The 27,347-nt window shown below is 43.8% G+C and overlaps 1 protein-coding gene across 1 annotated transcript in view; it reads right to left on the bottom strand.

Moving 5' to 3' along the window:
* Positions 1-27,347, bottom strand: part of SLIT1 (slit guidance ligand 1) — a 580,546-nt gene that overhangs the window by 145,109 nt on the left and 408,090 nt on the right. The window contains exons 19-21 of the mRNA XM_029610174.1: positions 25,249-25,392; positions 15,453-15,619; positions 13,820-13,952 (exon numbers count right to left, since the gene is read on the bottom strand). Coding sequence (XP_029466034.1) covers positions 13,820-13,952; positions 15,453-15,619; positions 25,249-25,392 — 444 coding nt within the window. The remainder of the gene's footprint in view (positions 1-13,819; positions 13,953-15,452; positions 15,620-25,248; positions 25,393-27,347) is intronic.

Here is a 27,347-nt window from a genome sequence, read left to right as displayed (position 1 = left end):
CCCCTTGTGGACTGGAGCAAAACAGAGGACAAAATTAAAATGAAAGGGCAGTAACAACTCAGGGTTAACAGTTGGAAGGATTTGCTAAAAAGCTATGCCTTCATCTTTTTTTTGAATTTAAGAAAGTCCAGCTTTCAATGAACACTGAGTGGCAATGCGTTCCATAGAGTAGGGGCCTGACAAATAAAAGAAGCATGACTGCAGGGAACACAGACTGTCCTGTCTCCACAGGGGCTTTCCAGTTTACTAACTGTTGTCACAGTGCCCTGCTTCCACAGCAGCTTGTCTGCTTCTGTTACTAATGCTGGGTGCATGCTTTAATGTGCATAGTTTCTGTGTTTACTATTATACTGTAATATCCATAAGCCTCTTCTATATGCTCCATGTCACTATTACATGAAAACCAATACAAGGTTTGTCTATCTGTAATGTCCGGTACTTCAAATACAGGAACCTATCAACCTTTCGTGTGTAATTAAATACAGTACCATTCTAATTTTATATTTGCAACGATAGTGTATGTTTTTTTTTTTTTTATATGCAATTAAAATCTCGCTCTTAAGATTCACTCATTTTTATACAACGAAAAAGATACTCTCTCGGCGAGGGTATTCTCACTTTACAGGGGATAACAACATTTTCCACTTATCTTTTTGGTTCAGACTAATATCTCTCCATAAACTTCTTGCTCAGGAGGATATAATGTAAAGTGAGAGTACCCTCGCCGAGAGAGTATCTTTTTCATTCTATAAAAATGATTGAATCCTAAGAGCGAGATTTTAATTGCATAGAAAATTTTTTTAAAAATAAGAAAACACACAATCATTGCAAACACAAAATTAATACGGTATTACATTTAGTTACACCCGAAAGATTGGTTGGTTCCTGTCTTTGAAATACCGGACATTACAGTTAGACAATGAATCCATAACACCCTATATTGGTCTTTATGTTTATTATTATACTGACATCTGCTGGCTCTAAAGGGTTTACAGTGACTTAAAGCAGGGGGTGCCTGGGAGTTTTCTTACCTCCTGGCTCTCTCTCATCTCCGGTTCATACATGCCGGGTCTCTATGAACCAGCAGCTAACCTGGCCAATCCTGCATAATTATTTTCATTTTAACTGTCCTTATTTTAGTGACCCAGACTGCGCTGGCAGCCCTTGCCTTCAGTTTATGCGCAGTAAGACTATCTGTTAATTGTTTTACATGTTAATAAAGTTTGGCGTGAAGAAGCGGGCTCCTCTGTCTGCGAGTAAGGACTGAGTAAAGCTGCCTGCGTAAGCTGTGCATAGGAAACACAGAGCAGAGAGAAAATAAGATTCAGAGGGAATGTTTGTGTTAGGCAGAAATCCAGGAATCGATGGATTACAGTGGACTCTAAGATATTAAGGCCAGTGACGAAGAGTCACCCACCATCCCCGATGATACCCTTACATAATGCTTTTTCTGCACTGGAAAATGAAGACGCTCCAGCAATGGAAAATGAAGTCGTGACTGAAAAGGAAGAAGACACCCAGTGCACCCAGAAACCCTTTAACGTTATCAAATGTCATAAAGAAAGCTCCTTCTGCTGGGCCATCAGAGGAACTAATTTGGGAACTCATTTTGAGGGGGACACAACAGTTAAATGCCTTCCCGGGTCCTCAGCTGGTAGAAATGCATACCAGGTAGTCAATGCAATGATAAATGAAAGTAAGGACCCTCTGGGGATAGAATAATACCTATAGTACCTGAATGTAAACCGATGTGATATCTCAAATCGAATGTCGGTATATAAAAATAATAAATAAATAAACTCTGGGGACCAATAACTTTGCTAGAAACAATATCCAAGCAATTCGGAATGATTTCCAAAATCCAGGGAAGGAAATTAGACATATAGGAAAGATTATTGCCTTTTCTGAAGTATTACCTGTTCATGGAAAGGGAAAGGAAAGGCTAAGCCATACAGGTAATTTCAATACATAGCTTAAAACATGGGATGAAGAAAGTGGTAATGCATACATTGGAGGCTGGGGCCATGTATGGAGCAGTAAAAGATTATACGGGAAGGATGGCCTACATTTGTCTGTGGCAGGAAAGAGGATGCTCTGTGAGAAATTGAGGTCATACATTATCAGGCATTCAGACTGGAGGACGGGGTAGCAGAAGGTGGCCAATGAAATTGGATTGTTGCCCCCAAGCAATACAGGAAGTAGAAGGAAGAAATAAAATCAGTCGGCGCAATACTCCACACTTAAGCAAAAAGAGCAGAAAAGGTGACTAGGAAGCAGTAGCAAGCCAAAGGGAAAAAAAAACTAGAAAGCTAAGTCCACAAAGGCTCATAGTCTGGGCAATAAAATTCCAGATCTGCAGGTCCTAATGGTGGGGGCGGACTTGGACATCGTTGCTGTTACAGAAACATGAGTCTCATGATTGGGATATGACCCATCCCTAACCTGTTAAGTAAGGAAAGACAGAGAGGACAAAAAGGAGGAGGAGGAGTAACTCTTTTTTTTCCCTTTTATTTATATTCCGCTTTTTGGCACTTCAAAGTAGATTACATTCAGGTAGTGTAGGTATTTTCTATCCCCAGAGGGCTTAAATCTTAACTGGGAGATGCATTAAGCTGTGGTACGGCTCTAATGTGCGTTTAACAGCATGCATTGCAGTGATATGACTCTACTGTGCTGATATCACACAATAATCATGATATTTTGCATAGTCCTGTCCAGGTTCCTTCCCCTATTACAATGAGCTGCTTCGCATGTGATTTGCATGCATGAATAATGCAAATGCATGCAAAGCAGCTCATTACTGGGCAATTCTATGTAATATTTTGTCACAGCCGACTTAGAAAGTGGTCAGCCGTGAGAGAATCACATCACCTCCTGGAGAATCGTTAAATGTAAGTGGGAGCCCTGGGACCTCAATGCGGGTCCCGAGGCTCATGCGTTACATTTAAAGGGCTATATAAAGAGTCATGGCTCAACCCGGGGTTGCCACTAGAGGTGGTCCCAACACACAAAAGTATTAAAAAAAAAAAAAAGATTGACTTCCACATGTGACAAAGGACACCTCTCCCACTCCCCAAGCCTTCTTCACAAAATAATTTGTCCCCTCTGCCTGCTCCAGCCCACAATCAGAGGTTGACTGCTGGAGCAACCAAAAATGTCCAGAATTTGGACTCTCAAGTGAAGAATGTGTTTTAAGAATCTGGGAGGAAGACGTCTGCTGCCGCCCTTCCTGCCCTAGAGTGGGGACAATTATAAAAAAAACAAGCTGATTGTTCCCTGCTGCCTGAATCTTTCATCCAAAAGATGGAAATAGAGAACTGTGAGTAAACTCCCCCCCACCCCCCACCCCGATCTGTATTCTTCACCCTGGGAAGGCAAAGGTACAAGTGGGAGCAGTGCAGAAATTGAGACCCTATTTTTATTTGCCAGTATTTATAAAATGGGATTTTTCCACCCATAAATAGGATACCTCTCTCCACCTGGGAAGCCTTGCTTTTCCAAGCCCTGGAGGGTGACTTCTTTCCCTGGCCTATTTACTGAGAGACATTTGTACAGATAAACTGGCCGATACAGTAAAAAAGCGGGAGAGCGCGTACAGGACACTCTCCTGTGCGCGCAATACAGTAAAAAAAAATTATTTAAATTAGGCCCGCTGAAAACCAGACCCTGTTTTTGGCACTCCTGGACTGGAGTGGTCTAGCCCTGCCCTAGCTCTTGATTTTTTTCCATCATACCCAATCTTTTTTCCTTTGAAAACAAAATTAATTTTCTCTTTACAGTGCTGTAGTCATGACTACCTCTTCTGGCATATGATTTTACCCTTTCAGTGCCAAATCCCTTCTTCAGAGGGTGGCAAATCTATTTTCCCTTAGCATTAAGAGAATGCCTACTTTGTTTGTACCAGTAACTACTGGGATAAAAAGATCACCTGCGAGGACCTACTAGAAGTCACTGATATATTTGCACAAAATAATTAAATCCCGCTGCAGGGCAATACCACATTCATTTCCTACAGTAACTCTTTCAGTGGTTTCTCTTTACATAATCTCTGCTCCAGGCGATACACATGAGCATCTTTATAGATGTAAGGAGCTGATGTGTGCATCTGCATGTTTGGAGATGTGTGTGGGTGTCTCTGCGGGTAGATTTATATCTATATACAGGTATCTCAGTCAAAAGGTCTATAGAAAAGCCAGGAAACAGAGCAAATCTAGTCATTTAAAAATAAAACAGTGGTTCGTAAAACTAGGCTAAAACTACCCTGCCCTTGTTTTTACACTTTACTGCAAGCAAAATAGCTCCGTACTGATGTATCTCAGCCACTCATCTGATGGGTTTGAAGAGTTCGGGGACATAAATCTCCTGCTTTCTTTGAATAGTGAATATATTTTCCATCTTGTGTCTGCTAAAATAATTGCTTGTGTCTCGTTGGGGCCTGTAAATCAGTAATCAGCAGCGAGGATGTCGCCCTTTCCCCACCTGCTCATTTCACCCCAGCAGTTTATACTTCCTCTATGGAAAAGGGCACAGATGTTCTGCAATAGAATATTTCCATGAAAAGAAAGGCTTTAGTGACTTTTTGTGAGGTTGTTATCCCATTCCTATGCCCCCCCCCCCCCTTCACACAGCCTCTCCTGATTGATTCAGATCTCCTCGTTGGTCAACGCCCGGAACAGGAGCCCTTTAGTGCCATCCATGTGCCAGAAGGCAATGCCCCGACAGAAGGAACGCTCCGTGTTACTCCGCTTCCCTTTCCTTGTCTGCTCAGAATCCAAGTGCAGGATTTCCGTTCAGTGCTTTCCCTTTGATTGTCCTGACAGTGGACCATTTTTTTTTTTTTTAAAGCGAATCAGCTGCATAAATCAGTGGCCTGTCAACTGCCCTCTCGCTCAACGTGGCTATAAGTAGGCATGGCGCTCGTCAATGCCCGCGCTTTCAGCCACACTGCAAGAAGGTATTTCCAGGCAAGGGGGTGGGTGTGGGGCAAGGCGTTTATGTCAGGAGAGGAAAATAGCGCCCTTAGGGGTAGATTTTAAAAGACCCGTGCGTGCTTCCATGGGAGCACGGTTCCCGGAGCGCATACATAGACGTGGCGATTTTATAACATGCGCGTGATGCCGCCTGCATGTTATAAAATATGATTCCTGCGTGCCCGATTTTTATATCAGCACGAGCATATGTGGGCGGGTTGCAATTAACGTGCACACAAGGGGGGGAGGATTTTAGTTAAAAACACACGGCGACGAGATCAGGCCTACACCAGTTCCCTCCCAGTCCGCTCCAATTAAGGAGCAGACTGGGAGGGAACTTTCCTGTCCCACTACCTTTCCTTCCTCCCTTTTCCCCTCTCCTCCCCTACTCCTATCGCAAAGTAGTTTTATTTCAGAACTTTTACCTGCTCCTCCGAGCAGAAGCGCTAATGGCTGCTGATCCGGCCAACCCCCGCCCCACCCGCCCCTTTTTGCTCTGTCGGCAATTCTGCGTGTACTGGTAGATACGCGCGTGGCCAGGCCATTTTGAAAATATGCTCGGTGCATGCTCTGCCCGGCCACGCGCGTATCTGCTGGGATTTCCATGCGTTTGAAAATCAACCCGTTAGATTGCATTTTTAAATCTACGTATGGGGTTTTTTTTTTTTTTTGCCATGAGAAAAGTTCCTGCTGAGAAAGCAGGTATCTGTGGCATGTTTCAAAAGCAAGGTGTGCACATACTTTCTCTTTGAGAACCGCAGAAAAGCTCGCAGATGAAAAAGTACTGTACCTGTGGACTTGTCCCAACATGGGCAGTTTGAAAATTTCCTCCCCCCGTAATAATGCACAGGGCTGTTTTTTTTTTTTTTTTGCAAGAATCTATTTCACAGAAACATGACAGCAGAAAAAGACCATATGGCCCCATCTTGTCCAGCCCATCCACACAACTGTTTAGCACTACAATCTCTCCCCTTAGAGATCCTCTGAAAACTGGAATGGCAGCACCTTTTCTAAATGTTGCAAAGCTACTTGCACTATCCAGTATTATCCTGGCCTCCCATGCATCTGATATTAAATACTGTAGGTCTCCCATTAGAAGTTATGTACAGTCTCTATCACATGTGAAAGCAGCTTACAGGATTACAAGTTTAAACATTTCCCTTATTCACCTGATTTTTTTATTTATAAAATTGAATACATAACAAAGCAATATATCTTGCGACTCCATATGTAGGAATAATGATAATGAAGGTAACTCATACGACTCTAAAGATAATAACTAGTACAAATACTCATTACCTAGCCATACAATTACTGCAGGAAAGACAGAAAAAGGGAAACATAGGAAAATATATAATTTAAGAAACTGGCCTAACATGTACAGACTGCAACTACTGAAAACACCCAAATGAAGACTAATTACTGGAGAAGGTGTCAAAGTGCTTCTGGAATCTAGAATGACTGCACTTGTTCAAGAGAGAAAACCCCAAAACAATCGTTGATATATCTAATGATACATTTACAGGGTATCTATGCCTAAACCTAAGGCAATAGATTCTTGCCATAGGGCACGACGGCCTTTTTTTCTTTCTTGAGTCACTTGAGCTAAATCAGGAAAACTTTGTACAGCCTCGCCAAGAAACAACGACATGGAATTCCTAAAATTCTCTCTCATTATATTACTTAAATCTTGTTCTGAAACAAAAGAAACACGCAAAGTACTTCGCTCAATAATTTTGAAGCTTGAACTCTCAAGAAAATTTGTCAGATTATTCATATCTGGAAGAAATTGAGCATTTGAAACCTGTTGAGGATTACGCTTGAGTATTTGAAGGCAAAAAATGCAATTTGTTGACTGAAGGAACAGGTTGAAATTTCAAAACTTCAAGAAATTATTTCTTTAAAGTCGGTATGGCATTTCCTCCATAACCTTTGGAAAGTTGAACATGCGAAGATTTAAGCATCTGGTGAAATTTTCAAGCTATTCTATCCTCCTGGAAAGTGAATTACAATCCTTGACAGTAGTGGTATTGAAGGCCTGAATATCCTTAATGTTATTTTCAAGAGAAGAAACTTTACTAGCAACTGCAGAAATTTGGCCTTTATGATTAGATATCATCGATTCAAAATTAGCAGACAAGGAATCAATTTTTGTAGGACAGCAATTTAGGGATTTCTCAAAGCCAACCATGAGCTCCCACAGGGAGTCTATAGTCATGGTGGAAACACAAACTACTCACCTGAAGGAACTTGCTGGTTTCGATGAGAAAACCCAGATGAAAGGGGACTTAAGGCTACCTCTGAACCTCCAGCACCCAAGGAGGGTAGAGGAAGAGAAGCAAACAGAATCAGACTCTCTCTGGCATGGTCTCCCGGCAGCTAAACAGAAACCTGTTATATCATCGTGGCCATCAAGCTGGCTCCCCTCCACTGTGGTCACTCTAGGAACACCATCACTAGGCACTGCAAAACTGCAAGGTGAACCGCACCTCTCTAGTTTCCAATCTAGAGGACTCGAGGATGCCTCTTCCGAAGGCAAATCAGATACTCCCTTGCTATGGCTCACAACAGGATCCTCAGTCCCTTGGAATACTTGTGGGTTAGCACATTGCCCCAAACGATGCTGTGAGTACTACATGCTGAGACCACAGTAACATATTACATGACACCAGATAAGGATCAATTGGCCTACCCAGGATTCCATGTGAAGAAGGGGGGAGTGATTTACTTCTAGGCCCTTTTGCATTGCTTAGATCTTAAACTGCCACTTTAGTTCAGTGTACACAACACAGATAATCACATTGAAGTAGACAGTATTACAGTTGTCGTCCATGAGTTGCCCCAGAAACAAGCGGCCTAGTGCCAGAGGAGTCAAATCCAGGCCATTGAAGGTAGAGGGACTTCTGCCTAGGCCAGCCACCTTCCCTTTGGGTTGAGTCCTCTGGTGCTGGCAGCCAGCAAGACATGAGAAGTGGGGGTAGCCCCTGACAGGAACGAGGAGTGAGAGGCCTGGAGCAAGGCAAGGAGAAAAAATAAACAACAAATCCAGGAAACCAGGAAGAAAAACAAGCAGGAATGCTGAGAATAGAATCTGAAGATGAAGTTAGTCTTGCAAATGCAGGAACAAAGCCAGAGTACGATGACTGGAAGGAAGACCAAGCTCTGGCAACTGACTGATGAGAATGCCTCAATATAAATACAAGTCTTATACAAGAAACAAAATGGCAGCCAGGGGACTGCAAAGAGCATAGAACTGGGAGGATGGAACAAATAGTCCAAGGAATCCACAGTGTCACCTGCAGGCTGGAGGAGTACTTGGCAACGGATCCTTAAAGAGAGCAGTAATAATCATGCTGGAAGCTGGATGGTTTCCAACTACATTTTAATGGTAGTTGTTGAAATGGAACAATGTTTAGAGTCCAATTGATTTACAATCAGTGTTCTTAATAAATCTGTGACTTTCTGTTTCAACAAAGATCTTCTGAATAGTTAAGCCAATTTCAGAATAATTTAACTCCTTACTTCTCCTCAGTTTATAATTTCATCCTCAGCTTCTTCCCATAGGTAATGGTTAGAAAATATATCCCATCTAATTATCAGAATGAAAAATCCCAGTGTCCAAATCTCTCCTGAAGTCTTCTCTATTCTCCACTCCTCCTTTGGTAGTACCAGGTTGGCACTATATTTCCCCCTTTTGTCCTTACATTCCTCACCTGAGTCAGTTGCCAAAACTCTTAGACAATATGTCCAACTCCTTCTCACTGGTAATGGACATGAATTCATTCCTCCTATAGGACACAGTTTCTCCTCAGGTACTTTCTAAGCAAAAGGCTGTGTTAAAATTATTTTAGGAAGGTAGCTAGATTCTTGGAAGATTATTGTGGTGTCAGGATGGCTTAGCTATGAATCAAAACAGGCCCCCAATAATTGATAAATATGGATATATATGGCACAGCTTAGCAATACTTAGCATATGGCACAGCTTAGCATAGTATAAGAAGCATAAGAATCAGTAAAGCATGAAACATAGCCAGCACAATGTATACTGTTTTTTGCTTTCTTTCTCCCTTAGAATGCCTGATACTAATGAGCTGAGATAGGGCCAGAGACATCTGGTTACTGGCTTCTCTAACAAGTATTTTCTTAAGAGATAACACCGGTGAAGGAGTTTGGTACAGGATACTTCCTAATAGCCAAAGTTGTGCCATAAATCTCATTGAAACTATGAGTCTTATTTGGACATAATTTAACAAACTTCAGATGGCCCGGATAATGTCTGAGCTATGGGTGGAAATCAAAACATCTAACTTGCAGACACTGGATTGAAGCCAGAGAGAATGAGATATAAAAAGCTGCAAGTGACAACATTCTCTAGATGATCCATGACCTAGCAGGTAGCTTGTGCATGTAATCTCCAAGCTCACAATTTTCCGTTTCACAGAATGCATTGACTCATAGACAGGAAAACATAGGAGGGAAGTATTCTTGTAAAAAATCTTTTTCTTAGTTCTATCTTTCATTATTGCTATAACTAATTGTCTTGATTAACCTATGTAATGCTTACTAGTGCTGTGTGCTTATTGCTATTTGCTTTTTGATATTGTCTTTGCAGTCTATTCCATTTTCTGCCAATTATTCATTATATTTAGTAAACTAAGTTTGCTTTACCAGATTGTGTGTAATGTGTTCTATTACATAATTATACCTCTATTCCTGGCCACCTCATACAAAGGCACTTCTTTCTTTGGAAAAACCAAAATTCTCTGCCCCTGGGCCTTAGGTTTTTCAGTCAATAAAAACAGAGATGAAAAAATCTTATTCAAAGGAGAAAATTAAATGAGAGAAAGGAAAAGTGGAAAAATGTCCTTCTCTAAAAGGTCTCCAGAACTCTTCACCAAAAAGCAGGGCTATTGTACTCTGCCTCCAGTTTTTTACCCAAGCCTCTGTCAGTAAGAACTTGAGAATTCTTTTTCAAGGCAAAATTTACCAGAAGTGGAGACTGCACAAAAGGGCTGTCCCACAGCAAGGAACTCAGGAAAATGTAACTACGAATCTACGCACTGAGATAGTGGCAGGGGTCTATAAAGACTATGACCACACCATCTGCTTCTCCATCTTAGGGGGGGCCCAAACCCTAGACCTCAGTACACTAATCTCTCTGTACCTCCCTAGAACATTTGATTTAAACCTTCTGGCAGGGCCAGTGTAAGGAGATTAGGCGCCCTAGATACCTTCTGCCTTGCACCCGTCCTCCACCCTGGTTATGCGTCTCCCCGGTCATGCCCCCCCACCCCGCCGCCACCCTTATCTTGGCCCCGATCGCGTTGGCTGCGAGCAGCTGAAAACTCTACTCCTCCTCCTTGCTGCCGCTCATAGCCAACGGCCCCACAAGGCTTGAGCCTCCTAATGGTCGGCGCCCTAGGCCCCAGTCCTAGTTTGCCTAGTGGTTCTACCGGCCCTGCCTTCTGGTAAGGAAACCTATGGATCCTTACACAAATAAGAACGAAGTTGTTTAATCACATAAAGATGCAGCAAGGTAACCCTAATCACAGCTGAAATGTATTCACTCATTGTTAACTTGGAGTCAATCAAACTACCTAGAACTTGCACACAATCCAAGAAAATCAGCTATCTATTCAACTTAATGGAAGGAAAATATAAAGTGGGCAAGGGTTTCCTCACCCAAAAATACTTCAGATTTTTGGGGATTTAACTTAAGTTTGTTGGCTTTTAACCACAAAGAGATATTAGCTAGAAATCAGCTAGACATTCATTAAGTCCAGTTCTTACCCAGAGATATGTACCAACTGCATAATGAAAAAAGAAAGACCCATACCACAAATCAAGTTTGGAAGTGGAAGAAGACATAGATTAAATAAAATTGGCAAAAGAACTGCCCCTTGTGGGACACCACAAAGTAGCGGTCAAGGGGAAGAAGAGAACTCACATAAAACCACTTGCTGGGTTCTGCAGTTAAAATAGAAGGCAAACCACTTAAGGCACAAACCAGCTAAATCCAAAGACTGCAATTAATTTTCCATAAAATGATAATCCCCCACGTCAAATGCAGCAGTAAGTTCCAAGAGGACCATCACAGAGTCGATACCTTTAGCAAGGTTTCTATGTAGCATGTCCATGGAGAAAAACCAGAGTACTTTCAACATGGCGGTGTTTACTAATGCCAAAATTGGTAACCATCAAGAATTGCACAGTCATCCAATTTAGTTGTAGTGCCACAGCAGAGGTAAATAACACAGGTCTAAAATTAAACAAAACCATTGGATCCAAGGTAGATTTTGTTTTTTAATTAATGGCTTAACTATGGCTTCCTTTAAACCTGTGGAAAACAGCCTTCAGGGGAAGCATTAAAGAGGAATGCAAGAAGAGTTAGGTTACTCCTTGCCTGCTTAAAAAGTCATACAGAGCATGGATCTAATAAGCAAAAACTAGGCTTGATTTATATCAGAAGCGATTCAAGGACAGTTTCTTCAGTCACTTCAAATGAGCTCCAGGAAATCCCTGCATCGACATTAAATATCTCAGAGCCCAATATTCCAGGGGTGGCCAACTCTATTCCTCCAGCGCCACAAACAGGTCTGGTTTTTAGGATACTCACAATGAATATGCATGAGATAAATTTGCATGCACTGCCTCCATTCAGGTCGATACAGTAAGAATCGCGGGAGAACGGGAGCTCTGTGTTGAGCGCCCGCTCTCCCAATGCGCGCCCAGCCACCTCTCCTGGGCGCGCAATTCTTTATTTAAATGAGGGGGTTGCGCTAATAAGGAGGCGCTAGGGACAATAGCGCGCCCCTAGAGCCTCCTTATTAGCGTAGAGGTGGCTGTCAGCGGGTTCCGACAATCAACGCTCAATTTTACCAGCGTCGGTTTCCGAACCAGCTGACAGCCACGGGTTAGAAAAACGGACGCTGGTAAAATTGAGCATCCATTTTTCTAACCTGCTGACTGGTGCACAGATTTATTTTTATTTATTTATTTATTTATTTTAATTTTTGGTTCCTCCGACTTAATATCACTAGGATATTAAGTCAGACGGTGTACAGGAAAGCAGCATTTTCTGCTCTTCTGTACACTTTTCCAGGTTGCTCAGAAATTAACGCCTGCCCTTGGTCGCACATTTTACTTTCAGTATCCCGGCGACGAACTAATATCCTCATCAACATGCATTTTTTGGGGGGGAGGGGTGGCCGCTAATCCCCTTACAGTGCACCATACTGTATCGGCCTGATTGTGTGCTTATCTAACTAATGCATATTCATTGTGGAAATCATGAATACGGCCTGTTTGTGGCTCTTGAGGACCAGAGTAGGTCACCCCTGCAATATTCAGTAAGCCTGTTAGCGGACAAGAAATCTGGCAAAAGTTAGCCGGATAACTTGTCTCGTATATTCAGCAGGATAAATGTCCCGCTGAATATACTTGCCTACAGTTATCTAGCTACATGTGGACGGATAACTAAAAGCCTCATTGAATGTGTTTGAACATAGCCAGTTAGACTTTTTAGTTATCCAGCTATGTGTGGCCGGATAACTTACTACTTATCCGGATATCTTCAAAAGATATTTGGGTAAGTAGTGCTTTGAAATAAAAAAAAAAAAAATGTTTAAAGTAAAGGAGGCCTGTGACCAGTCTTATTCCTCTCTTTCAGAATATATTTTATTGTATTTTGTTTTATTGTACATCGCTTAGGCTATAGTTGTAAGATAGGCGATTAATCAAATGTGTAGAAATAAAAAAATAAATTTCTTTGATGGTCTTGTCAGGCCGTGCATACTTTACTCCATGTCCCTTCTTAAATGTAAAAAAAATGCTCCAAGGCCTATAGATAGGGGCCCTCTCCCTACCTCTCCTTCTCCTGTTCTCTGCTATTAAAAAAAAAATCACTTTCCCATCATGGACCCTGCCTCCACCCACCTGTTTTGCATATTACTATTGGGCCCCACCCCACCCCCTCCCATCAAAAGCCCGGCCGGGAGTGAGGTGCAGTAGTTATTGGCTCCCAGGACTTCCATCTCAGCTTCTGTCAGAAACTGTGCTGGAAGCTTAAGTTACCCATAGTTTACACTCTGAGGCAGGTCTAAGTTATCTGGATAACTAAACACCTGCTAGAAATGCCCTCTTTTTATAGGACTAAATTATAGCCAGATAATGACTTGTCAAGCTGTAATCTAGCTGGATAAGTGGCTGAATACGGCAAACTTGACATTTTGCTGGATAACTTGAGTTACCCGTCTAAATGGATTTTGAATACTGTCAACTCAGATTTAATACCCACAACTATTTCTTCACGAATATGTGAAACTTTGTCAGATAGAAAAATAACAAAAAAACTTTCACAATTCGCTATGGAAGGATCCTTTAATCCAGTCTTACTCGGTCATTGAAAACGGGACTGTCGGCAAAGCCAAAAAAAAAGATCCTTAGGTCAGTTTTGGAAAAAGAAAAGAATTTGAAAATAAAAAAATCTTTTAGTCTTTCAAATTTCAGAATTGTATTTCCTGTAACAGGGCTGTCAAACTCTGAACCCTGTCGTTGTGTTTTTGCCCTACGTGGAATGACGACTGTGGCCTCAAGAGGCCATCCTGCCAGCAATGTGTGTCAGAGGTTTCCATCCGGACCCTGCCCCTGTGTGTGAGGTCAGTGCAGTCTACTGTGCCACTCCCCGCTGGGAGGGGTCTGCGATTTAACAAAACTCCTATACCCGTGTGAAATAGGAAGAGCAATCGTGTTTCATTCACCCAGGTAGGCCCATGTTACATTTTTCTAAGGATGCAATTCAGGTGACTCCAGCCCTAAGGAAATTTGGCAAGACATGCGGCGTTACTCACAGCTCTGTCACATTCTTTGGGATCCCCTTGGGGAGGGAAACCAAGTGCTTGTTGCTGCAACGAACAACTGTATCCAGACATGTGCACTCCTGGGGACACTGAGGTCGTGGGACGCAGCTCGTCTCCTCCTGACCTGCCAGAGGATGCAAGAAAGCAACTTAGTGAAATGATCTATGACATCAGAAAAAAATCTTGGGCACCTTGCTCGGAACATCCACAAGTGAGCTGAGTTTTTCCCCAGATCATTCTGAAGACATCCAAAAGCCATTTAAAATGCATTACTTCCTGGGAGGTCCAAGTCTATAATTTGCTTCTAAATTTTGTATATTTTTGCACTTCTTCTAATGGAAAACCTCTCCCTTCAAAAACAGATTAATTCAGTCATATCACCTAGACATGACAGTGCTTATCCCACAAGTGCTCAATTGTGGCATCCATGAAGGAAGGAATTATAAGGATAGCAATGATGGAAATCTGGTAAATTGTTTCATACATGCAAGGAACATAAAGAGCCAGATGAGCTAAAGGGATTTTCCTATTTTGTGTCTATGGGGAAAAATATCTGGCACAGAATTTACCAAAAATTATATTCTATTTTATTTCATTCTTATATACCGCTTCCCTTCCCCTAACAGGAACCCCAAAGCAGTTTGCATCTTAGTAGCAATAAAATATAGCAGTACAGAAGATTATTATAACATGCACAGCAATGAATAAGACATCCCAAATGAAGTGATTCATTTAAGGTACATACATAATGTGCCAACTAAAGCAGTCCTTCCCCCTGCATTAAACATAAAATGCAATGTACTAAAAACCTACTGCAGTACAATGCTTCTGGAAGGCGGGTTGCATTTAGAAGTCAATGATGTTTCAAAGCAATTTATGCAGGTAAAAAGCATTTTTAGCTGTGTTAATTTTCAGTCTCTGAACTGTCTTCCCTCAAAGTGCCTAAAATTGTACGTGTTGTTCCACAGTGCATTTACGTTCAGCTGCACTGGGAGGAGGTATTCCCAGAGGGCGTTTAGGTCAGGGGAGGAAACGCACACGCACCGAGGGTATTTTCAAGTCTTTGCCTGTACTTTTCCAGCAAAAATTGTCCCCGCAAAAAAAACCAGATGCAGGTGACTGCATGCAAGTAGAAAGTATGCCCTGCTCTTCATCCTAATGCGGACAGTCTGAAAATTGCCTTTTTTTTTCAGCGCCAAATAAATTTGACATCAATAATATCAGTAGGATGCCAGATAAGTCTAAAGAAAGAGCTTCCATGAAGGAGCAGCGACTTTGTTAAGGGTTAATAGGTTCTAGTTAAAGTTTGTTAAAAGTCTTCCTTTTGTAGGTTTGCAGAGTGGGTAGGTACTGGCCCTGTCCTCAAGCACAAATCTATTCTCTTGCTGCATGAGAAAAACGAACAGCAGCTGAATACCTCCAGACATATGGTCATTTGCACAGTTCAAGAACTTTGCAGATTTGATAGATACTAGAGCTTCTAGAGTGGCTGAAAGTGACTGAAAGCCCCCAGGGCTACAGCCAGTGCACCTGAGGCATGCTGGTATCCCACAGCATCCCAAGACCTGCCAAATGTCGTTTTCTTAACCATCTCCTAGTAAATGACTGGACGGCGGTGGGTTACCTTCCTCACACCTGAAGTCGGGGAAGGCAACATCCTGCAGTGGGATCTGCCTCAAGAAGTCAGGGTTTTGGCAGCGCGGGTTTCCAGTCACAATCTTCCTCTTCCTCAGCCAGTCCCCCAGCCAGGAAAGCTGGCAGTTACAGTTGAATGGGTTGGCCAACAGGTTCCTGGGAAAACAAGATAGAAAAGAATAGTAAAAACAGAACTGGGATCCCTAATGCACAGAAAACAGTTCTACAAAATGAGCTAATAGGATGTCATTCTGTATGTACTGACCTCCTGACCACAACACACAGGTGTCATAAATTGCCCCCCCCATTCCTTCTCCTTGCTGCTCCCCCTTCCCCTTTTCTCACCTCCCTTCACAACCTCACTCCCTGTAATTGTAAATATATTTCAATGTCGCCTCCCGCCTATGTACATATTTTTTGCACCTATAATTTAATCTACATTTCTGTATCCCATAGTTAGTTCCCTCCCTTGTTTGATTACTCCATCAAGTATTTTAATTCAATGTTCCATGTTTACTGTAAAGCCTGTTGCTGTATTACTTTTTCTGTAAACCAATAAGATGTTCAAAACGATTGTCGGTATATAAAAACGTTACATAAATAAATAAATAAATAAATTTACAGGGCGATATTCATAAAAACACTGAGAGCCTAAATTTAGGCATTTAAGTTAGGTCCCTAATTTCAGCTGAATTTAGTTATCTTAGCTCTGAAAATAGAAATCTCACTTAAGGAGCCTAAAACTGAGGATTCGAAATGTAGGATTGCAATTCACATCCCTAAATTTAGGTACTTAACTTGGGAGTCTAGCACTGGAAATCAGCCCTGAGCATCTAATGTTGATCTCCCAACCTGACCCTCTCCGACCCCATCAACTTTTTAAGCGGTGGGAGCTGTCATCTGTATGACACAGGGTGCCTAACTTTCAAACCTATTCACAGTACCTCATTTTGCTCGTGCAAGTGGACGCGCAGAGATTTATCCTAGTATTTTATAAACTGTGCAGCATATTTCTGCTCCAAAACCGCTTCTATAAGATCAGGGCTTTGAACAAATAATGAACAAGCTCAGAGTTGAGAACAGGGAGGATATTTTGAAACAAGCGCGCGTGTGCCCCCTATACGCTAATATATAGACGCACGAAAATCTACTACTGTATTTTATAACCTGCGCATATATGATATATGCAGGTTAAAAAGCACGCATAAATGCACACTGCAAAATGTGCTCACGTAAAAATAACGCACAAATACATTTTGCACTCATCCGGATAAATTCTAATTTATCCAGCTACGTAGGTCTAAAGTTATCCAGCTGACTTAGCCAATTTTTTACTATAACAGGCTAAGTCAGCTGGATAACTTTAGTTCTCCTTCCCAAAACGCTCCCAGAATGCCTCTTTTTTAATCTAGCTAGAATCTAGCCGGACAAGTGAGCTATCCGTCTAAATGGCTTTGAATATTGACCACTTTAAGTTTAACTACTCTTAATTCTTACCTTAGTCTCCTTTTATCAAAAAGTCACATTTTCTCTCACTTAACTTACTCAGATCTTACTTCCATTCAAACCTGTGTGATAAGTAGGATCAGGAACTATTACCTAAAACTTTCAATCTTCTTTCCAGTTTTCCCAAAATTGTTTGTTTTACAGTAATTGGAGGTGTAACCCTCTTAAACTATCTCTGTTTCTCTCTCTCTGCTCCAACTGTCTGACTCAACTGTCAAAAAACACTCGGACTAGAGCCAGCTGGCTCAAGCTCTACACAACAATTCTCATATTGGCAGAATATGCTCCAGTAAATATCTTCCCCAATGGTGGAAACTTCGGCCCTTATCTGTGTTCACTGTCCAGGCCAGTTTGTGCTATACTCTTCTGGCCATGGTTGCCCAATACATCTGGGACCGCTGCTGGACACAAACCTCCCCTCCCCCGAGCTCTTGAGCAGTGATGGGAGCTTTGCATGTGCCACAGTTTTGAGCCTTTGTGCTGTGGCATGGTTGACGCAGCCTAGTAGGCAAACCTACTAGGCCCACGCCAACAGCTGGCAGACACGCCCTTTGCTGGGACCAAGCTGGACCTTCAGCTATAACAGCTTCGTTCTCCGCCGGTTAAGCCCTTGGTTTCTAGGGGCTGGCAGGACTTAGGCGATAGTTCCCGAGGGCAGTCGGAGAGAGAATATCAGACTGAGGTCAGGGAAGGCAGCAATCAGATAGTTACTGGGTTTTGGCCAAGGGTCAGGGCAGGGAGAAAGCAAGGAGACGTAGCTATCTGTAGCAAGAGTAAGTAACAGGTGGCAGGCAAGAGAGTGGTCCGGGTTCATAGCAGAGGTCAATATGAGAACTGGAACAGTGTTGCCCAAGACTGGCAGCTCCGGGTACTCAAATGTGCATTTTTCTAATTTGGCATATAAGTGGTGTTCATGACGTCTTTGCAGGACTCGTCTTACATGCTCACAGTATTGTTCCAGAGAGCAAAAAAAGATGATGGTGCCATCCAGCTAAACCACCAATTGGGAATGTAGGATGTCCCCAAAGATGTTGTTGACCATGTGTTGGAAAACAGTGGGGGCATTTCAGAGGCCAAATGGCATGACCAGATATTTGTAATGGTCATCCCTGGTGTTGAAAGTCGTCTTCCATTCATCACCTTCTCAGATACGTATAAGGTTATATGCCCCAAGGAGTTCGAGATTCGTGAAAAGTTGTGCTCCTTGGAGGTGGTCAAACAACTCAGAAATGAGAGACAGTGGGTAACAATTCTTACAAGTAGTTGCAAAAAGACCTATGTCATTTAAGCAGGGTCTAAGTGAGCCATCCTTTCCAACAAAGAAGTCTGCTCCTGCAGGAGATGTGGAGGGTCAAATCAACCCATGCTCCAGGTTTTCTTAAATATATTTTGCTATGGCATCAGTCTCCAGTGTGGATAATGGGGAGACCCTACCCCTTGGGGACATCTTCCTGAGAAGTTGGTCTATCGAGCAGTCATATAACCGGTGAGATGACAGGGTGTCTGCCTGCTGCTTCCTAAAAACATCAGAAAAGTCAGTGTACTGGGGCGGCAGGCTGGGCAGGGCTGGTGTAATTGCTTGAGCCACCTTGACTGGCAGAAGGATCGCAAGAGGCAATGCTCCTGGCAGAAGGGACTCCAGCGGGCAATTTGCAATGCACCCCAGTCTATGGAAGATTGGTGTAGCATGAGCTAAGGCAGTCTAAAAATAACTGGGTTGACTTTTCTGGGAAAAACATAGAAAACAAAGCTTTCATTGTGGAGGAGACCCGTCTGCATGGTGAGGGTTAAGGTGGCCATGGTCAAGTGACTGGGTAGAGGCTCGCCATATACTGAGGAGATGGTGAAGGCCGTAGCTAATGAGGTCATGGGCAGATTATATTGGCGAATTAATGACTCCCCTGAATCCAGGACTGCCTCTGTTTGAACCATCATTTCCTCAAAGGTGAGACAGACAGGTACCACTAGCTGTGGAGAGGAGGGAGATTGACCTAGGGTTGCCTCTTTGACCAACTCTAAGTTTGAGGATTTCCTGACTTCTTGGGGCAATGACTTGTGAAATGCCCTTGGGTGACACAGTAGAGACAAATGTTAAGTTATCTCTGTCTCCATTTCTCTTCATCCGGGAGCCTGTAACGATCCAACTGCATGGACTCTTCCAAAGGAGTTGCCATCATGGGATCAGCGGAGGACCCTAGGGGACTCTGGAATTTTGGAGCCAGTTGGGCGGATCGTCGGGGTACTCTTTTCTCCCGGGTTCCTGGAACCTCAATTCTACTTGGATGGCTAGGGCGATAAACTTTCCAGCATGGGAGGAGTTTCTTGACCTGGTAACTCGACTTTTATTCACGCTGCTAACCTCTGCCAGAAAATGGCCGTTATGTATCTTCACCCCAGTGGAGTTTGGAGGCCAGGGTGTGAAACTGTATCACATACTTGTCTATGGTGTGAATGCCTTTGTCAGATTTGCAGCAACTCCATGGCTGCAGATGGGGCACAGCCAGGTTCATCAAAGAACAGACAAAATTGCTGCTCTCCAGGAGTAGTTCATCTCCCTCCCACCAGGGGGAAGCCCAAGAGAGGGCAGAACCATCCTACAAGGAGAGTACATAAGTCACCTTAGTGCGGAAAGTGGACTACCTAGAGTTCAAACTGCATTGTGCATAAATTGATAAATCCCTGCATCCCTTAGTATCACTGCCATACTTGGGAGGTGGCAGATGATCCAGCATGGGTCCTGGGACACGGACAGACATGGCTATAGGAGGAGCCACAGAAACTTGTGCCAGTGCCGGTAGTTGGGCCTGCATAGCATTCATGCATATGGCAAGGCCCTGGAGCAGACCAGTTACTTGGTTAAGCAGCTCTTGCTGCTGCTGGACTCGCTGGGCCTATTCAGGTATGGCCTGAACTGAGGGCAGATCCACTGGGTTCATGGCCTCAGCAATTTGTCATGGTTGTGAGCGCTTGTGCTGTGGCGTTGTGAGCGCTTGTGCTGTGGCGCAGCTGGTGGATGTGCAGAGCTGGACCTTCATCTATTCCAGCCCTGTTTGCTCCAGTTGAGCCCTTGGGTTCCAGGGGCTGGCAGGACTTAGGCAATTGGCCCTAGAGATGGGCTAAGGTCAGGGCAGGCAGAAAGCAAGGAGACATCGATATCCATAGCAAGGGTCAATACTAGGCAGCAGGTGAAAGAGTGGTCCGGGTCCTTAGCGAGGTCAATACCAGGAGGGCAAGATGAGGACGGCAAGGCAGGATTTTTCTTACCAAGTCTCCAGGCAGGGCTGGAGCAGGAAAGGCTGTAGCAAGGCAGGGCTGGTGCAAGCAAGGCTGGAACAAGGCAGGCTGGAACAAAGCAGGCTGAATCAGGAACAAGGCAAGGCTGGATCTGGAACTAGCAACATGCACGGCAAGGCTGCAGGAGGACCTGTTGCTGAGGTAGTATGCTGGTAGCGCGGCTTGAGTTTAAATACCCATTCGCATGACGTCATCTGTAGGCACCAGCAGAGAGAGTTCCCACCACGGGGCCAATAAGTATAGGTGCATCACGTGCATTCGCACATAAGGAGATGAAGGGGAGAAGGCATGGCAGCATCCTTGCCATGGGCGGGTTATGGTGTCAGGTGGTGAGGGTGGCCAATCACGGGACATTTCAAGGTGAATGAAAGCGTCACAGCATGATGCTTCCCCACTACTCCTTCACCCACTGGCACACTTTGCACTGTGTGTTTATAAGCGTGACACACCTGCCATGTACAGGGGAAGAAGCAGCAGCCTATTAGATTAGTATGCCCCATCATTAGCCAATGGTCAGGGAAGGAGATGCACTACCAGATAACAATACTGCTGCTGATGCTCCATCTGGCCCCTGATCTCCTTGTGGCCAATTTAATCCAGCAGCCTGGGTGCATCACCAGGGAAGTGTAGCAAACATTCCCAGAGCATCACAGTTCGCAAAGCTTTTTTGTGCTGTGTGGGCCGGATTCTATGGCAGAATGGTAGGAGACCAGAGGCTGAAAGTGGGTCGGGCTATGACCCATGTGGCCCAACCAGTTCTGAAGCCTGTAGAGCACCATATTGGTTTCCTTTTCTTTTTATTTACTTTCCTTACATAAAGATTTGTTGCCATTCTTACAGTTCCTTTTGATTTAACCTGCAGTTCTTTCTCTTTACCTAGCTCCTCCTAGCCTGCAACAACTCCTTAAGGTATTTCCCCATTTTATCCAAGTCAGTATTTTTGAAATCAAGGAACTGTTCCTAATGCACATGGTGTCATTAAAACTAACCCAGTGATTTTAGTTGTCTTAAAAGCTGAATCACAGAAATGTCACACTGGGACCAATTTTCAGTTGGCTCTGGCATGCCTAAGATGGCTGACTAGGTTGCAACTGAAAATATGCATAAATCCAGTTGTCCAAAATTTGTTTGTTAGATTCATTCCTGTTCCTTGTGCGGCCAGGGCTGGCTAGCTCCTGAAAATCAGCACTAACCAGCTAAGTCATAAGCTGGCCCTGGGAAAGCATTTGGGGTCCACCCATATTTTCAGCGGCTAAATTTAGCATGCAGATCAGCTCATTACTACCCCAAAGAGTCAACATAAACCATGATTTACATTACCCTGCTGATAGTGTACACAGTAAACTTAACTAAATCTCTGGAGGCATAGCTAAGTTTTTTGGCAACTTGATGGCCACACCCCTCAACCTCACTCTGAGCAAAAAAAGCAGATGCTGCCACATAATGGTAATCCTTCTGTAGCAGAATAAATGGTATGCTGCAGTCTCACTCAGAAATCCCCTGATGGGGCTCTAAGTTACTGATATACCCCTCCTTGTCTCACAACAGAAGGTCCAGGATCAGCTCCTCTGCTTGCTTCAGTAGTCAAAATGGCACTGGATGACCTCACCTGCTTCTTTACTCTACATACATCAGGGTCTTAAATCTCAGAGGGGAGCAGCGATGGACCTTCTATTCTGGACAAGGGTTAATTCCTTCGGGTAGTAGGGAAAGTCTTTCTGCTTGGGGGGGAATAAGAGGGGGTTTTGGCAGACTTACATTGATGCCCCTATCAGAGATAGATTTACCACTGTGGTAATGCTCATTCGTTACCAGGTACAAGAACACAGATACATTATCACTGCTGGTGACATACACACATTATTGGCCATGACAAACCTGATTTTAACATGATACTCACTAAAGACATTACACCCTTTAGTGAATAGTGTGTTAAAAGCACCGCACTAGTGTACATTATACTGTGCATTTTTTATGCAATTTCGTAAATAGGCTCCATACTGTTTCTAGTTGAGATAGATGGCATAAATTAATATTAACTGTCACATTTACAACAGCTAATATATTCCCAATTATAGCCACACAGAAATAAATTTTGGGGCCTAGTTACCAAAATGTGATCATGCATTATTGCATGCTAGCACAAGTTATTAGTAAATAGGCCTGATTGGGATTAATGGGGTCTAATTACTAACAATCGGGCCGATTCAGTAAAGTCCGCGGGAGAGCGGACGAACGCCCGCTCGCCTGTGCGTGCGATTCTGTATTTAAATTAAGTGGTGCAGTAGAAACTGGCAAAAGGAGGCGCTAGGGACACTAGCGCGTCCCTAGCACCTCCTTTTGACCCGGAGCGGCGGCTGTCAGCGGGTTTGACAGCCGATGCTCAATTTTGCCGGCGTCAGTTCTCGAGCCCGCTGACAGCCACGGGCTCAGAAACCGGACGCCAGCAAAATTGAGCGTCCGGTTTCTGGTCCGACAGCCGCCGGCCCATTTAAAATTTTTTTTTCATTTTTTACTTTGTTTTACTCTTCGGGACCTCGGACTTAATATCGCCATGATATTAAGTCAGAGGGTGCACAGAAAAGCAGTTTTTACTGCTTTTCTGTGCACTTTCCCGGTGCCGGCAGAAACTAGCACCTACCTTTGGGTAGGCGCTAATTTCTTAAAGTAAAATGTGCGGCTTGGCTGCACATTTTACTTTCTGTATCACGCGGGCATAACTAATAGGGCCATCAACATGCATTTGCATGTAGAGGGCGCTATTAGGTGCCGCGGGTTGGACGTGCGTTTTCCGCCCCTTACTGAATAAGGGGTAAGGGAAAACGCGCGTCCAAGGGCAGGTTAACAGTGCGCTCCGTCGGAGCGCACTGTACTGTATTGGCCTGTCTGTGCGTTAATGTGCAACAAAGCATATTAGTACATTGTTGCATTTTGATAAATAGGACCTTTAGATAGCTCCCCTGACTAATTTCTTTCTAAAGGATATTTTCTTACCATGTCTGACCAGGATGGCATGGATGAGGGCTATCCTGTACATATAAGCTATGATAACAGTCCCTTCGGAAAGAGGTAGAACTGATGTGGTTGACTTGGCTGGGATAAGACAGGCAAATGATTCTGATGAGGAATGCATTCTGTGTGTTTTTCTAGGAGAATAAGAGAGACATTTGTGCAATGCTCTCATCATCTGTTGGGCCTCTGGCGAGTGCTTCAAGTTATCCCAACTAGATCTTACACATAGTCATTAAATCTTGCGAGACTGAAAGATTGGGCCGCCAAATGGCAGATGAAATTTAATGTGGACAAGTGCAAGGTGATGCATATAGGGAAAAATAACCCTTGCTGTAGTTATACGATGTTAGGTTCCATATTAGGAGCTACCACCCAGGAAAAAGATCTAGGCATCATAGTGGATAATACATTGAAATCATCGGTTCAGTGTGCTGCAGCAGTCAAAAAAGCAAACAGAATGATAGGAAAGAAATGGTGAATAAAATGGAGAATGTCATAATACCTCTGTATCACTCCATGGTGAGACCACACTTCTGTGTGCAACTCTGGTCGCCACATCTCAAAAAAGATATAGATACACTAGAGAAGGTACAGAGAAATGCAAGCAAAATGAAAAAGGGGATGGGTCCAATGCCCTCCCTATGAGGAAAGGCTAAAGAGATTAGGGCTGTTCAGCTTCATGAAGAGATGGCTGAGGCGGGGATATGATGGAGATCTACAAAATCATGAGAGGACTAGAATGGGTAAATGTGAATCAGTTGTTTATTCTTTCAGATAATTGGAGGACTAGGAGGTACTCCACGAAGTTAGCAAATAACACATTTAAAATAAATTGGAAAAAATTCTTTTTCACTCAATGCACAATTAAACTCTGGAATTTTTTGCCAGAGGATTTGGTTAAGGCAGTTAGCTTAGCTGGGTTTAAAAAAGGTTTGGACAAGTTCTTAGAGAAGAAGTCCAAGTCCAAGTTGACGTAGGGGTAGATTTTCAAAGGGGTACGCGTGTACCCCCGAAAACCTACCCCAAACCACCCCTGTGCGAGCTGAGCCTATTTTGCATAGGCTCGGCGGCGCACGTAAGTCCCGGGGCTTGCAAAAAGGGGCGGTTAGGGGCGTGGCCAGGGGGCGCGGTTAGGGATCGGGGGCATGTCCGGGGGGCGTGTGGGTGGTCCGGGGGCATGGCTGAGTGCCCCGACACAGTGGCCTGTGTCGGGGCCTGCTGCACCGGCGTGCGTAAGTTACTACTGCCCGGAGGCAGTAGCAACTTCTCCAATAACGGTAGGGGGGGTCTAGATAGGGCCAGGGGGGTGGGTTAGGTAGGGGAAGGGAAGGTGCGGGGGGGTAGAGAAAAAGTTCCCTCCGAGGCCGCTCCGATTTCGGAGCGGCCTCGGAGGGAACGGGCAGCGCGCGCAGGGCTCGGCGCACGCAAGTTGCATAAATGTGCACCCCCTTGCTCGCACCGACCCCGGATTTTATAAGATACGTGCGGCTACGCGCGTATCTTATAAAATCCAGCGTACTTTTGTTCGCACCTGGTGCGCGAACAAAAGTACGCGCGCGCGTATGTTTTTAAAATCTACCTCTTAGGGAATAGCCACCAGTTAATACCGGCATTAGTAGCATGGAATCTACTTAATGTTTGGATACTTGCCGGGTACTTGTATTCTGGACTGCCCACCGATGGAAACAGGATGCTGGGCTTGAGAAACCCTCAGTCTAACTCAGTTTGGCAACTTCTTTTGTTCTTATGGTACAATCACAGGCTAAGTTACTATACCATCATTTATTTCTGTAATGCCAGTTTCTTTTTCCATAGCTGCACAGTGGCCTACACTATTGCATGTTACACATACAGAGCATCACTTGTCAGAAGTAAATAGTCGGAGCATTGGGAGTGTTTACTCTTCTCTACAGCACAGTTGCACTGCACTAGTGGGTGAGAATCCATGACGAGAAGGATGCCATGTGACTTACAGAGTTGAGAGAGACTGCAGGGTGTCGAATGCTCCTGGGGAGATGATACTGATCTGGTTGTCATACAGCGATAGTAGCCGGACATTCCTTAGCCCCGTGAAGCTGTCATTGTGCACGCAGCCAATCCGATTATTCCTCAGCATCCTGCAAAGTTAAGAAATATAATTTTGTGCCTTTTTTTCAGTTTTCTTTTTCTAAATTTTCCTACATTTTGCAAGTTAATAATGAATGCTCCTCCACTTTTCTTAGTGAGAAAATGCCTTCCAGTCTCTTTCTCCTTTCTAATTCTTTCCTTGTCTTTTGAATAAGGTTAATTTGAGGTAAATACTTCTTTTTACTATTTGTTAATTAAAGATTTCAATCGCCTTATATGTTTTAGCTGACAATATTGCCACCGCAGGCTGATTGTACCCTACCTCCCTCATGCAATACCTCAACCGAACTATCCTCTTCACAGATTAACCCTATTTATAGGAACTTGTTGCGTCAATATCTCATCATATTTATTCCACTCTAACACTAATTTTACTTATCCAGACATCCTACTATCACTATTACTCATCCAGACTAATTACCCACAACAGTGTTCTTTACTGCTCCCTCCTCTTACCCTAATCCTACTCATTCAAGCTGCTCATTATCAATATTATCCCATCCTATTCAAGGCATCCTAAATCTCCACATTACATTATCTCTGTTATTCTTGCTATTTATCCTGTTCTGCATCTTTCACTATATACCAACTCAACTCATCCAGCCTGCTTACTGTCTATCCCAGTATCCCATTCATAGCAGTCCTGCTCATCTAGACTTTTAATCTCAATGAGGTCAATATTCAAAAGGATTTGACCTGCTAAATTCAGAATTTAGCCACATAAATCTGTTTAAATATTTATCTGAGGACAAGCAGGATAGTAGTCTTCACACATGGGTGGCATTACCGTATCAGCCCAGCATGGAAAACTTATGTCAAAGTTTCTAGAACTCTGACTATGCCTCATTGAGCATGCTCAGCATGCAACCACGCGGGGTCCCCTCCAGTGACTTCTTTTCCGCGGAGCCTGTTGTTTCGCGGTCAGGTAAGAGCAAAGCTTTCCCATCTATGGCTTACTAGGCCTGTTTTTTGGACAACTTTGTTTTTGTGATGTTTTGAATCACTGCCTCTTTCAATTGATTCAGGGTCCCTCCCCTCCCCCCCCGTTTCTCCCTCTAGCATAGGTAGGATTTTCAACATTTAGTGGTAAGTTTCCTTTTGCATCAATACCCCTGGGGCAGCGATGCGTTCAGTGCCCACCAGCCATTGACGGCCACTGTCATAAATTTCAATCTCCCATCCCTTTTATTTCATGATAACATGTCCACTATGGGATTTAAGCAATACCCTAGTGGACAAAGACCATGACTATCATGGACCCCCATGATAGGTGTGTTCTCTGCCTCAGGGCATCACATGCAGTCTGGGGTTGCAGCAGATGCGCCCAGATGAACCTGAAGGATTGTGAGATTCAACTGAATAAGATGGAGCACCTTTTCAAGTTGAAAAAGACTGCTTCATCAGCATCAGATGGAGGCATTAGAATTGAAGGATGTAGGAGCTGCACCATTGGAAACCGAACTTTCGACATCGGCGGGGCCATCGGTTTCATTGATGTTGTCGGAGACCGGCCAGCGATGGACTCCTCCAAGTCGAGACAGTCAAGTTCTTCGTCATCGACCTCAGCATCGAAGAAGGACAATGTCGAGCATCAAGGAAAGCCAAAGAAGCATCATCATTGGTCCCCATTAATGGATGGTGCTGAGTAAGGGGATGCACCAGGTTTTGCTGTAATGCCTCCAGAGTGACCCCCAGCAAGGAGAGCCAATCCTCCATTGATGCTGGGGGTGTGCCACGGACTCCATCAGACTTGATGCCAACCACCAATCCTCCTCTTGGTTCTGAAGAGGATTTGGTTACACCTCTTTCATTCCAACCTGTTTTGGCATTGGCGATGTTCGAGGAAGAACTGGAGAAATGTGTGCAGCTCACTGTGGAGAAAGTGATGCGGGGCAGTGGCGCCACGGCACCAACACTTTTGCTCCTCACGCTGCTGCTCGAATCC

This window comes from Rhinatrema bivittatum, chromosome 7, assembly GCF_901001135.1.
Source record: "Rhinatrema bivittatum chromosome 7, aRhiBiv1.1, whole genome shotgun sequence".
In the NCBI taxonomy this organism is placed as follows: Eukaryota; Metazoa; Chordata; class Amphibia; order Gymnophiona; family Rhinatrematidae; genus Rhinatrema; species Rhinatrema bivittatum.
The sequence above is the reverse complement of the archived record's forward strand: the minus strand, read 5'-3'. Positions and strand labels throughout refer to the sequence as shown.